This window comes from Procambarus clarkii, unplaced genomic scaffold (assembly GCF_040958095.1).
Source record: "Procambarus clarkii isolate CNS0578487 unplaced genomic scaffold, FALCON_Pclarkii_2.0 HiC_scaffold_1367, whole genome shotgun sequence".
NCBI classification, from domain to species: Eukaryota; Metazoa; Arthropoda; class Malacostraca; order Decapoda; family Cambaridae; genus Procambarus; species Procambarus clarkii.
In genome coordinates, this window is record NW_027190395.1 from 23033 (window position 1) to 38405 (window position 15373).

The 15373-nt window shown below is 37.0% G+C and overlaps 1 protein-coding gene across 1 annotated transcript; it reads left to right on the forward strand.

Moving 5' to 3' along the window:
• Positions 1-6991: 6991 nt before the first annotated feature.
• Positions 6992-14462, forward strand: LOC123760173 (carboxypeptidase B-like). The gene is made up of 7 exons (XM_069321004.1): positions 6992-7447; positions 11953-12039; positions 12417-12515; positions 12666-12810; positions 13075-13269; positions 13439-13604; positions 13898-14462. The coding sequence occupies exons 1-7, from the start codon at positions 6992-6994 to the stop codon at positions 14460-14462; spliced, it is 1713 nt and encodes a 570-aa protein (XP_069177105.1).
• Positions 14463-15373: the final 911 nt, after the last annotated feature.

The window sequence follows — 15373 nt, forward strand, 5'->3', positions numbered from 1 at the left end:
TGATCCGTGACATGGACTTGGAATGGAGCTTCAGCACTCCATTCGACCCTTGTAGTGAGACTTACAAAGGCGTCACACCCTTCACTGAACCAGAAACCCGAGGTCTCCAAGCAATCATGGAAACAGTGGGTGGCATTGACCTGTTCATAGCTTTCCGAGGCTATGGCCAGTCTATCGTTTATCCTGTGTTGCGGAATGACATTCCTCCAGCAAACATCCATGAACACGAAGTTCTGGCTATGGTATTTGTTCATGCCGTGAGCTATACGTCTCGTGGACATATCAATTATGAGATAGGCCAATCAGGACCACTGTACGGTCTAACCTCTGAAGACTTGGCACCCGAGGCACAGAATAGGTTCATATATACCATTGATCTCCCTTATAAAGGGAGATATGGACTTCTTCATTCAGAGAGTAATATTAGCAGCACTCTGATGGAGACCACTGCCGGTATCATGTGCATGGTCCGTCATATTACTAACACGGGTCACTGTACCAATCCTTAGTAGCAGCCATATGTATAGTTGGTACATATGGCATATGGTTGGTACTAAGGCAGGAGTTACTCCTGGAATCAACATTATTTATGTAAGTAATTCCTAAATCTGAATTTTAAATCCTAAAATAAAACAATAAAAAATCTACCTGTTTTTATTTAAACTGCTATTAGACAAGTCTAACAAATAAATTTACAACAGTAGGCAGGTATTTAGCTAATGTAACAACCGGTCTTTTTATATAATGATGTTCCACTTGATGTTGTAGTTATTTACATGAATATATGTTTAGTATTTATGTACTTGACTTTATAATAGTGTATCAAAATTTGTTTGAAGCTCAAGTTATCTTTTCTTTAGCCACTGCACATAAGTAGAAGTGTACCTTTACAATAAAGTATATGGAAAGTTTCAAATTTTCCATTTCAATATTTGCTTTCTCAAACCAACAGTAACTATTCTTCATTTAAAAAGAATCGAATTCCCTCACTTCCATTCTGTGGCTTAAGGGAAAAGATGAGGGCCATTTCTGGCATATTGCTATTCAGTGCCGGAATCGTGGATTGAACCATTTTGCGAAAAAGAAGATATATCACTTTATTTATTTATTTATTAAATTTTGCATATACAAGAATGTACATAAGGAATGTGAGGATACAAATATGGTAATTACAGTCTTGTAAAGCAACTAGCACGCGCAGCGTTTCTGGCGTTCCTTTCTTCCAGCAATTGCCCAATTAGCCTAACGTCTATTTTTGGAAAATTGCTTGAATCGACAATTGCAAAAGCCATTCCTCTGCATCTTGAAAAAAGAATAATTAATGACTCACAACGTGGTTTTGCTAACGGCCGTTTGTAACAAATATGCTATCTTCTATTTTATCATAATTCAGTCAGGTATATTAACAATATAATTAGGGTATATTTCACACAAACAGTAGGAGTCTAAGAAGCAAAATGAAGGAGGTGTTACCACTACTGGCAGCTGCTCTTCGCGCACGCATTTAAAAAAAAATTCGTAAGAAATCCATTTCTTAACATATAGGGATGAATTTTTTACGACGCTGATGCCAAATAACGGGAAATTTTTTTTACTATATTTAATATTTGGAAAAGTCTCCACATGCACCTTAAAAAACAGAGATAACGGGGGAAAAAAAAATTACGAAGTTCCCATAGCAGGGCAAGCAAAGACAAATCCTAAAGTTTTTTTCAGTTAATTCGAACAAAGATTAGTGAGAGGATAGGTCCATTAAAAGTTAACATTGGTCAGATAACAGATAATGACAAAGCGATGAGTAGTATTTTTAATATATATTTTATCTCTGTATTTACTAAAGAGGAACTTAAAACTATGCCTTCAGCCAAACAAGTCTATGTGTGTTGGGACGAGGATAGGTTGACTAGTTTAGCTGTTACCATTGAGGATGTTATTGAGGAAATAGGGAACTCAAACCAAACAAATCCCCAGTGACGGACGAAGAACTTTTAATGGACCTATTCAGGGTGTTTAAAAAATGCAAAAGGGAGCTTTTCGAGCCAGTCTACCATATTTAATAAATCATTTGTCAGACAGAGTGCCGGAGTCATGGAAGGTTGCTAAAGAGGTGACATTTTTTTTTTAAGAAAAGAGATTGATCACTTGCGTAAAACTATCGGCCAATTAGCCTAACGTCTATTGTAGGAAAATTACTAGAATTGATATGCAAATACCATTCGTCTTCATGTAGAAAATATAAATTAATAAATGATTCACAACATGGTTTAACATATGGCCATTCATGTTTAAAAAAAATTTCATCATTTTATTCAAGCTAAGTTAAGGCAGTTGTGAAGTGCGTACCTTGCCTTTAGCAAAGACTCTGATACAGTGCCACATGAAAGACTGATTAAAAAGATAGAGTCTCACGGTATTAAGAGTGCTTTATAAACATGGATTAGGGTATAGCTATAACTAAAGAAATAGAGTGGTAGTGTAAATGGTGTTAATTCAAAATGGAAAAAAGATGTAAGTGTAACTGGAGTGCCCCAGGCTCTGTCCTGGGACCACTGTCATTTAGCACACACACACTATATATATATATATATATATATATATAAATATATATATATATAAATATATATATATATATATATATATATATATATATATATATATATATATATATATATATATATATATATATATATATATATATATATGCTCAAGTGGTGGCTCAAAAGGGCCACCACTTATGGGCTATTCATGCCCGTGCCACCTTTTGGGTGGCTTAATCATGATGGCATTTTAGGTGGCATCAATCAATTTATTTTCACTTGAGAATGAACCATAGTGGTTCGAAACTTTGTGCAATTTGTATAAATAATGTGTAATACATTCTATAGTAATTAACTATTTTTATTCACCTTGAAATAACGAAAATGAGTTTTTTGAGAACTCCTCTTTCAGCTAAGCTCTGATGCTAGGAAAATAATTAGAGGGATAGAAGCCCTAAACCAGATGATAGTAAATACTGAATCTGCGGCCATATTCAATGAGACATGTTTAAAAGAAAACCTGCTGCGAACGCACTCCTCATTCTCATGGTTCTCCTCAACGCATGGTTCATTCTCAAGTGAAAATAAATTGATTGATTGATGCCACCTATAATGCCATCAAGATTAAGCCACCCAAAAGGTGGCACGGGCATGAATAGCCCATAAGTGGTGGCCCTTTTGAGCCATTATTAGTACCAATAGATGATACTGAAGATCTGTTGAGGTGCGACTGCACCCTGCGTGACTGGAGATGTCTCCCATTTCATAAAAAATAAATTGATTGATGAATTCACTTGAACGTGTCCAACGTAGGATGACTAAGTTAATTCCCCAAATTAGAAATCTTTCATATGAAGAAAGATTAACCAAGCTTAAGTTGCATTCACTGGAAAGGCGAAGAGTTAGGGGTGACATGATAGAAGTTTACAAGTGGATGAATGGACATAACAGGGAGGATATTAATAGGGTATTAAAAATATCAACACAAGACAGAACACGAAACAATGGGTATAAATTGGACAAGTTTAGATTTAGGAAAGACTTGGGTAAATACTGGTTCAGTAACAGGGTTGTTGATTTGTGGAACCAATTGCCGTGTAACGTGGTGGAGGTGGGGTCCCTCGATTGTTTCAAGCATGGGTTGGACATGTATATGAGTGGGATTGGGTGGTTATAAATAGGAGCTGCCTCGTATGGGCCAATAGACCTTCTGTAGTTGCCTTTGTTCTTATTTTCAATGTGGAGGTGGGATCCCTCGATTGTTTCAAGCATGGGTTGGACATGTATATGAGTGGGATTGGGTGGTTATAAATAGGAGCTGCCTCGTATAGGCCTTCTGCAGTTGCCTTGTTCTTATGTTATATCCATTCTATAGTACGGCGACCAAAACTGAACTGAATAATCTAAATGGGGCCCTAACCAGAGCAAGATATTACTGAAGAACAATACCAGGTGTCTTGTTACTAACGCTTCGATTAATAAATCCCAGTGTCCTATTTACCTCATTTCGAACATTCATGCATTGATAATTTGGTTTTAAATTCTTACTAATCGTAACACCCAGATCCCTTTCGCAATCAAACTTCGCAATCTCAACACCGTCTAGCTCGTACTTGTAAATTTATCATCATTACCTAGCCTCAGAACTTTACATTTATCAGCATAAAACTGCATCTGCTAATCTTTTGACCATTTCAAAACCCTATTTAGATAAACTTGAAGTGATAGTGAGTCTTCTTTCCTGTTAATTTCCCTACTTACCGATTTTTGTATATGTATGATCTGATGTTCTTAGATTAGATATATAATATGAACGAGTTTTGTTGAATATAAATAAGAGCGGCCTCGTATGGTGGAATACATTCCTTTTTAAGTTTTTTTCATTATTTTGTTTTTATACATATTGGAAATGAGCATACAAAGATATTAAAACATCAGTACCAACTGAAACAAGAAACAATGGATATAAATTGGGAAAGATAGACACAGGAAAATCACACGAAAATACTGGTTTTGAAATAGTGTGTTTAATCTACTAAAGACATAACTATTAACGTAATAGATGTTGATTCATGTATAATTCAAATTCATATATAAAACACTGCAGCGATCCAATATCCGGTATGATAATTTTTTCCTGAAATCTACTATCACATTTCTAAACCACTATTTACCCAGGTATTTTCTAAATCAAACTTTATCCAATTTACTAACTGCTCTTATATTTACAGCTTTTTTATATTCCTTTTGTTATACCCCTCTCAGTAAATTGAATACTTTAATCATGTTACCCGTTACTCTAGCGGGACCAATTACACCTGTCCCTACAATCTCACCTTTACCGGCCAATATAAGCTGCGACTGGAAGCATAATCTCGCATCTTGTGCTTCTGTGTCTTAGTGTCACCAAGGATTAAAGGTTTAAGTACTTGTGTCTCCGCAGTGCTTGTTGTATTCCAAGATGCTGCCTGTTTTGCCTGTGTTTTGCCTGTGTTTGGCTACGCTCGTCCAGGGCGATGCAAGCATTCAGGTGAGTTTCTTTCATTATTCATCTCGTGGTAATTACTTCGTGATTTACGCCATTAATAGTGTCTATTGGTTTTGAATTTTAAGTGTCATTCTTTCAACAACGTAAGGCATTATTTATGCGAAACAATTTTAAATGCATACTGAAGTTTACTTTTCTTTTACGAGAGTAGTGGGCATCCATCAGTCTCAGCAGACATATATTTCCATGTAAATTGATTAATCTTTCTTTTATATGAAAACCTTTGGGATTTGTCTAACATCAGTTAGATTTGTATCTAACAGTATATAGGTACCCGTGAAGTCGGGAACTGTGGTGGGTTGTGGCACACAATACCACAAAAATGTAGAGGTTTTATCTAACATGTTGTTTGTGGACAGATGTGGAGTGTTGACGTGTTAAAAAATAACGATGTGATCCGGGAACTAGAAAACGGCGGTTACTTCGATATTTGGGGCGACAATACAACCCACGCCCAGGTAAGTGAACTGTTTGCTGTCAGACAACTTTCTTGCATGAATTGTGTATATACTTGGCCGAAACGTTGTCGTTGCTTCATTTTCATGTGTGTGGTTTTGTAATTTATAGTATATTGGAGGGCCACTCATAATCATGCGTCATCTTTGTAGATTCTGGTAAGCTCGACCTGTAGGAGTACGTTGGTACAGCAGGTGCTGGAGTCCTCAGAGATGAGGTACTGGGTGGAGGTGGAGGATGTGATGAGTCTGGTGCAGCAGGAGCGGATTTTTATGGAGACAACCAAAAACAACAGAGGTAAATACATGCTCGCTCAAATACCCAATTTCCATATGATTGAGAATATAAATAAATTTGATTGATTTAGTAGAATTTACACTGTCCATATATTTCACGTATATGTAAGATGTTTGCTAAGAAACTGTGGAAATCCTCTTTCTTATTGTCATAAATTTAAACAAAACTAGAACAATAGATTTTAATACCTCATACTATATGTTGTTAATGATATATTGCATAAGGTTTACAGTTTTTTATATTATAACCCAACGAATCCCACAGAACATCCGATGGATTGGAACGTCTACCACAATACGGCAGACGTCGAGAAGTTCATAAACTGGGTGAAGGAAATGGGAGGCTGCTTCGTGCAGGTGCTAACGGCAGCCACCACGGAGGAGGGGCGCCAAGTCCTGGTGATTAAAGTCACAGATCCATTCTCCGATGAACCCAAGACAAAGATCTGGATCGAAGCTGGTAAGAGAGAGGAGCTTGTTCGTCCTGAATAGCCAATAGAGTTAGCAATACAGTGTATATAACATATTGCGTATATAACAATTATAAGTAAGATAATAGAGTTAATAATGATAAGTGACAATATAAAATAATAGCTAATTATTTCCCAATCTCTATCCCGTTGTTCCAGGTATCCATGCTCGTGAATGGATCTCTCCTGCCGTCTCTCTGTATATCCTGAACCTTCTGATTACAGACGATTCTTGGCGAGACCTGCTGAAGAGGACGGAGTGGTACATCGTGCCTGTCGTCAACCCGGACGGCTATCATTACTCCTTCACCTCCGAGAGTGCCAGGTCAGTCAACAGTGTACACGATATGCAACACCGTGCAGTGTTCATGCTACACAACCTCGCACAGTGAAGACAGAAGACACAGTGCAGAAGTATTGTAAAACTGCAGGGGTCATAAAGACCCCTGCAGTTTTACAATACACTCTGCACATTATTGCCCAGAAGCGTGTGTATCCCAAGTCGTGACTAGTAATGAGATAATACATATAGCAGTTTATTATGGGAAATAATACCAACCTTTTAGTTTTTAAAAAAAAATTCATTGTCATGATTCTAACATTATTGTTTACTCTAGGCTGTGGAGAAAGAATCGCCAGACCCACCTTGATAGAGGGTGCAAAGGAGTGAGCCTGATCCGTGACATGGACTTGGAATGGAGCTTCAGCACTCCATTCGACCCTTGTAGTGAGACTTACAAAGGCGTCACACCCTTCACTGAACCAGAAACCCGAGGTCTCCAAGCAATCATGGAAACAGTGGGTGGCATTGACCTGTTCATAGCTTTCCGAGGCTATGGCCAGTCTATCGTTTATCCTGTGTTGCGGAATGACATTCCTCCAGCAAACATCCATGAACACGAAGTTCTGGCTATGGTATTTGTTCATGCCGTGAGCTATACGTCTCGTGGACATATCAATTATGAGATAGGCCAATCAGGACCACTGTACGGTCTAACCTCTGAAGACTTGGCACCCGAGGCACAGAATAGGTTCATATATACCATTGATCTCCCTTATAAAGGGAGATATGGACTTCTTCATTCAGAGAGTAATATTAGCAGCACTCTGATGGAGACCACTGCCGGTATCATGTGCATGGTCCGTCATATTACTAACACGGGTCACTGTACCAATCCTTAGTAGCAGCCATATGTATAGTTGGTACATATGGCATATGGTTGGTACTAAGGCAGGAGTTACTCCTGGAATCAACATTATTTATGTAAGTAATTCCTAAATCTGAATTTTAAATCCTAAAATAAAACAATAAAAAATCTACCTGTTTTTATTTAAACTGCTATTAGACAAGTCTAACAAATAAATTTACAACAGTAGGCAGGTATTTAGCTAATGTAACAACCGGTCTTTTTATATAATGATGTTCCACTTGATGTTGTAGTTATTTACATGAATATATGTTTAGTATTTATGTACTTGACTTTATAATAGTGTATCAAAATTTGTTTGAAGCTCAAGTTATCTTTTCTTTAGCCACTGCACATAAGTAGAAGTGTACCTTTACAATAAAGTATATGGAAAGTTTCAAATTTTCCATTTCAATATTTGCTTTCTCAAACCAACAGTAACTATTCTTCATTTAAAAAGAATCGAATTCCCTCACTTCCATTCTGTGGCTTAAGGGAAAAGATGAGGGCCATTTCTGGCATATTGCTATTCAGTGCCGGAATCGTGGATTGAACCATTTTGCGAAAAAGAAGATATATCACTTTATTTATTTATTTATTAAATTTTGCATATACAAGAATGTACATAAGGAATGTTAGGATACAAATATGGTAATTACAGTCTTGTAAAGCAACTAGCACGCGCAGCGTTTCTGGCGTTCCTTTCTTCCAGCAATTGCCCAATTAGCCTAACGTCTATTTTTGGAAAATTGCTTGAATCGACAATTGCAAAAGCCATTCCTCTGCATCTTGAAAAAAGAATAATTAATGACTCACAACGTGGTTTTGCTAACGGCCGTTTGTAACAAATATGCTATCTTCTATTTTATCATAATTCAGTCAGGTATATTAACAATATAATTAGGGTATATTTCACACAAACAGTAGGAGTCTAAGAAGCAAAATGAAGGAGGTGTTACCACTACTGGCAGCTGCTCTTCGCGCACGCATTTAAAAAAAAATTCGTAAGAAATCCATTTCTTAACATATAGGGATGAATTTTTTACGACGCTGATGCCAAATAACGGGAAATTTTTTTTACTATATTTAATATTTGGAAAAGTCTCCACATGCACCTTAAAAAACAGAGATAACGGGGGAAAAAAAAAATTACGAAGTTCCCATAGCAGGGCAAGCAAAGACAAATCCTAAAGTTTTTTTCAGTTAATTCGAACAAAGATTAGTGAGAGGATAGGTCCATTAAAAGTTAACATTGGTCAGATAACAGATAATGACAAAGCGATGAGTAGTATTTTTAATATATATTTTATCTCTGTATTTACTAAAGAGGAACTTAAAACTATGCCTTCAGCCAAACAAGTCTATGTGTGTTGGGACGAGGATAGGTTGACTAGTTTAGCTGTTACCATTGAGGATGTTATTGAGGAAATAGGGAACTCAAACCAAACAAATCCCCAGTGACGGACGAAGAACTTTTAATGGACCTATTCAGGGTGTTTAAAAAATGCAAAAGGGAGCTTTTCGAGCCAGTCTACCATATTTAATAAATCATTTGTCAGACAGAGTGCCGGAGTCATGGAAGGTTGCTAAAGAGGTGACATTTTTTTTTTAAGAAAAGAGATTGATCACTTGCGTAAAACTATCGGCCAATTAGCCTAACGTCTATTGTAGGAAAATTACTAGAATTGATATGCAAATACCATTCGTCTTCATGTAGAAAATATAAATTAATAAATGATTCACAACATGGTTTAACATATGGCCATTCATGTTTAAAAAAAATTTCATCATTTTATTCAAGCTAAGTTAAGGCAGTTGTGAAGTGCGTACCTTGCCTTTAGCAAAGACTCTGATACAGTGCCACATGAAAGACTGATTAAAAAGATAGAGTCTCACGGTATTAAGAGTGCTTTATAAACATGGATTAGGGTATAGCTATAACTAAAGAAATAGAGTGGTAGTGTAAATGGTGTTAATTCAAAATGGAAAAAAGATGTAAGTGTAACTGGAGTGCCCCAGGCTCTGTCCTGGGACCACTGTCATTTAGCACACACACACTATATATATAAATATATATATATATAATATATATATATATATATATATATATATATATATATATATATATATATATATATATATATATATATATATATATATATATATATATATATATATATGCTCAAGTGGTGGCTCAAAAGGGCCACCACTTATGGGCTATTCATGCCCGTGCCACCTTTTGGGTGGCTTAATCATGATGGCATTTTAGGTGGCATCAATCAATTTATTTTCACTTGAGAATGAACCATAGTGGTTCGAAACTTTGTGCAATTTGTATAAATAATGTGTAATACATTCTATAGTAATTAACTATTTTTATTCACCTTGAAATAACGAAAATGAGTTTTTTGAGAACTCCTCTTTCAGCTAAGCTCTGATGCTAGGAAAATAATTAGAGGGATAGAAGCCCTAAACCAGATGATAGTAAATACTGAATCTGCGGCCATATTCAATGAGACATGTTTAAAAGAAAACCTGCTGCGAACGCACTCCTCATTCTCATGGTTCTCCTCAACGCATGGTTCATTCTCAAGTGAAAATAAATTGATTGATTGATGCCACCTATAATGCCATCAAGATTAAGCCACCCAAAAGGTGGCACGGGCATGAATAGCCCATAAGTGGTGGCCCTTTTGAGCCATTATTAGTACCAATAGATGATACTGAAGATCTGTTGAGGTGCGACTGCACCCTGCGTGACTGGAGATGTCTCCCATTTCATAAAAAATAAATTGATTGATGAATTCACTTGAACGTGTCCAACGTAGGATGACTAAGTTAATTCCCCAAATTAGAAATCTTTCATATGAAGAAAGATTAACCAAGCTTAAGTTGCATTCACTGGAAAGGCGAAGAGTTAGGGGTGACATGATAGAAGTTTACAAGTGGATGAATGGACATAACAGGGAGGATATTAATAGGGTATTAAAAATATCAACACAAGACAGAACACGAAACAATGGGTATAAATTGGACAAGTTTAGATTTAGGAAAGACTTGGGTAAATACTGGTTCAGTAACAGGGTTGTTGATTTGTGGAACCAATTGCCGTGTAACGTGGTGGAGGTGGGGTCCCTCGATTGTTTCAAGCATGGGTTGGACATGTATATGAGTGGGATTGGGTGGTTATAAATAGGAGCTGCCTCGTATGGGCCAATAGACCTTCTGTAGTTGCCTTTGTTCTTATTTTCAATGTGGAGGTGGGATCCCTCGATTGTTTCAAGCATGGGTTGGACATGTATATGAGTGGGATTGGGTGGTTATAAATAGGAGCTGCCTCGTATAGGCCTTCTGCAGTTGCCTTGTTCTTATGTTATATCCATTCTATAGTACGGCGACCAAAACTGAACTGAATAATCTAAATGGGGCCCTAACCAGAGCAAGATATTACTGAAGAACAATACCAGGTGTCTTGTTACTAACGCTTCGATTAATAAATCCCAGTGTCCTATTTACCTCATTTCGAACATTCATGCATTGATAATTTGGTTTTAAATTTTTACTAATCGTAACACCCAGATCCCTTTCGCAATCAAACTTCGCAATCTCAACACCGTCTAGCTCGTACTTGTAAATTTATCATCATTACCTAGCCTCAGAACTTTACATTTATCAGCATAAAACTGCATCTGCTAATCTTTTGACCATTTCAAAACCCTATTTAGATAAACTTGAAGTGATAGTGAGTCTTCTTTCCTGTTAATTTCCCTACTTACCGATTTTTGTATATGTATGATCTGATGTTCTTAGATTAGATATATAATATGAACGAGTTTTGTTGAATATAAATAAGAGCGGCCTCGTATGGTGGAATACATTCCTTTTTAAGTTTTTTTCATTATTTTGTTTTTATACATATTGGAAATGAGCATACAAAGATATTAAAACATCAGTACCAACTGAAACAAGAAACAATGGATATAAATTGGGAAAGATAGACACAGGAAAATCACACGAAAATACTGGTTTTGAAATAGTGTGTTTAATCTACTAAAGACATAACTATTAACGTAATAGATGTTGATTCATGTATAATTCAAATTCATATATAAAACACTGCAGCGATCCAATATCCGGTATGATAATTTTTTCCTGAAATCTACTATCACATTTCTAAACCACTATTTACCCAGGTATTTTCTAAATCAAACTTTATCCAATTTACTAACTGCTCTTATATTTACAGCTTTTTTATATTCCTTTTGTTATACCCCTCTCAGTAAATTGAATACTTTAATCATGTTACCCGTTACTCTAGCGGGACCAATTACACCTGTCCCTACAATCTCACCTTTACCGGCCAATATAAGCTGCGACTGGAAGCATAATCTCGCATCTTGTGCTTCTGTGTCTTAGTGTCACCAAGGATTAAAGGTTTAAGTACTTGTGTCTCCGCAGTGCTTGTTGTATTCCAAGATGCTGCCTGTTTTGCCTGTGTTTTGCCTGTGTTTGGCTACGCTCGTCCAGGGCGATGCAAGCATTCAGGTGAGTTTCTTTCATTATTTATCTCGTGGTAATTACTTCGTGATTTACGCCATTAATAGTGTCTATTGGTTTTGAATTTTAAGTGTCATTCTTTCAACAACGTAAGGCATTATTTATGCGAAACAATTTTAAATGCATACTGAAGTTTACTTTTCTTTTACGAGAGTAGTGGGCATCCATCAGTCTCAGCAGACATATATTTCCATGTAAATTGATTAATCTTTCTTTTATATGAAAACCTTTGGGATTTGTCTAACATCAGTTAGATTTGTATCTAACAGTATATAGGTACCCGTGAAGTCGGGAACTGTGGTGGGTTGTGGCACACAATACCACAAAAATGTAGAGGTTTTATCTAACATGTTGTTTGTGGACAGATGTGGAGTGTTGACGTGTTAAAAAATAACGATGTGATCCGGGAACTAGAAAACGGCGGTTACTTCGATATTTGGGGCGACAATACAACCCACGCCCAGGTAAGTGAACTGTTTGCTGTCAGACAACTTTCTTGCATGAATTGTGTATATACTTGGCCGAAACGTTGTCGTTGCTTCATTTTCATGTGTGTGGTTTTGTAATTTATAGTATATTGGAGGGCCACTCATAATCATGCGTCATCTTTGTAGATTCTGGTAAGCTCGACCTGTAGGAGTACGTTGGTACAGCAGGTGCTGGAGTCCTCAGAGATGAGGTACTGGGTGGAGGTGGAGGATGTGATGAGTCTGGTGCAGCAGGAGCGGATTTTTATGGAGACAACCAAAAACAACAGAGGTAAATACATGCTCGCTCAAATACCCAATTTGCATATGATTGAGAATATAAATAAATTTGATTGATTTAGTAGAATTTACACTGTCCATATATTTCACGTATATGTAAGATGTTTGCTAAGAAACTGTGGAAATCCTCTTTCTTATTGTCATAAATTTAAACAAAACTAGAACAATAGATTTTAATACCTCATACTATATGTTGTTAATGATATATTGCATAAGGTTTACAGTTTTTTATATTATAACCCAACGAATCCCACAGAACATCCGATGGATTGGAACGTCTACCACAATACGGCAGACGTCGAGAAGTTCATAAACTGGGTGAAGGAAATGGGAGGCTGCTTCGTGCAGGTGCTAACGGCAGCCACCACGGAGGAGGGGCGCCAAGTCCTGGTGATTAAAGTCACAGATCCATTCTCCGATGAACCCAAGACAAAGATCTGGATCGAAGCTGGTAAGAGAGAGGAGCTTGTTCGTCCTGAATAGCCAATAGAGTTAGCAATACAGTGTATATAACATATTGCGTATATAACAATTATAAGTAAGATAATAGAGTTAATAATGATAAGTGACAATATAAAATAATAGCTAATTATTTCCCAATCTCTATCCCGTTGTTCCAGGTATCCATGCTCGTGAATGGATCTCTCCTGCCGTCTCTCTGTATATCCTGAACCTTCTGATTACAGACGATTCTTGGCGAGACCTGCTGAAGAGGACGGAGTGGTACATCGTGCCTGTCGTCAACCCGGACGGCTATCATTACTCCTTCACCTCCGAGAGTGCCAGGTCAGTCAACAGTGTACACGATATGCAACACCGTGCAGTGTTCATGCCACACAACCTCGCACAGTGAAGACAGAAGACACAGTGCAGAAGTATTGTAAAACTGCAGGGGTCATAAAGACCCCTGCAGTTTTACAATACACTCTGCACATTATTGCCCAGAAGCGTGTGTATCCCAAGTCGTGACTAGTAATGAGATAATACATATAGCAGTTTATTATGGGAAATAATACCAACCTTTTAGTTTTTAAAAAAAAAATTCATTGTCATGATTCTAACATTATTGTTTACTCTAGGCTGTGGAGAAAGAATCGCCAGACCCACCTTGATAGAGGGTGCAAAGGAGTGAGCCTGATCCGTGACATGGACTTGGAATGGAGCTTCAGCACTCCATTCGACCCTTGTAGTGAGACTTACAAAGGCGTCACACCCTTCACTGAACCAGAAACCCGAGGTCTCCAAGCAATCATGGAAACAGTGGGTGGCATTGACCTGTTCATAGCTTTCCGAGGCTATGGCCAGTCTATCGTTTATCCTGTGTTGCGGAATGACATTCCTCCAGCAAACATCCATGAACACGAAGTTCTGGCTATGGTATTTGTTCATGCCGTGAGCTATACGTCTCGTGGACATATCAATTATGAGATAGGCCAATCAGGACCACTGTACGGTCTAACCTCTGAAGACTTGGCACCCGAGGCACAGAATAGGTTCATATATACCATTGATCTCCCTTATAAAGGGAGATATGGACTTCTTCATTCAGAGAGTAATATTAGCAGCACTCTGATGGAGACCACTGCCGGTATCATGTGCATGGTCCGTCATATTACTAACACGGGTCACTGTACCAATCCTTAGTAGCAGCCATATGTATAGTTGGTACATATGGCATATGGTTGGTACTAAGGCAGGAGTTACTCCTGGAATCAACATTATTTATGTAAGTAATTCCTAAATCTGAATTTTAAATCCTAAAATAAAACAATAAAAAAATCTACCTGTTTTTATTTAAACTGCTATTAGACAAGTCTAACAAATAAATTTACAACAGTAGGCAGGTATTTAGCTAATGTAACAACCGGTCTTTTTATATAATGATGTTCCACTTGATGTTGTAGTTATTTACATGAATATATGTTTAGTATTTATGTACTTGACTTTATAATAGTGTATCAAAATTAGTTTGAAGCTCAAGTTATCTTTTCTTTAGCCACTGCACATAAGTAGAAGTGTACCTTTACAATAAAGTATATGGAAAGTTTCAAATTTTCCATTTCAATATTTGCTTTCTCAAACCAACAGTAACTATTCTTCATTTAAAAAGAATCGAATTCCCTCACTTCCATTCTGTGGCTTAAGGGAAAAGATGAGGGCCATTTCTGGCATATTGCTATTCAGTGCCGGAATCGTGGATTGAACCATTTTGCGAAAAAGAAGATATATCACTTTATTTATTTATTTATTAAATTTTGCATATACAAGAATGTACATAAGGAATGTTAGGATACAAATATGGTAATTACAGTCTTGTAAAGCAACTAGCACGCGCAGCGTTTCTGGCGTTCCTTTCTTCCAGCAATTGCCCAATTAGCCTAACGTCTATTTTTGGAAAATTGCTTGAATCGACAATTGCAAAAGCCATTCCTCTGCATCTTGAAAAAAGAATAATTAATGACTCACAACGTGGTTTTGCTAACGGCCGTTTGTAACAAATATGCTATCTTCTATTTTATCATAATTCAGTCAGGTATATTAACAATATAATTAGG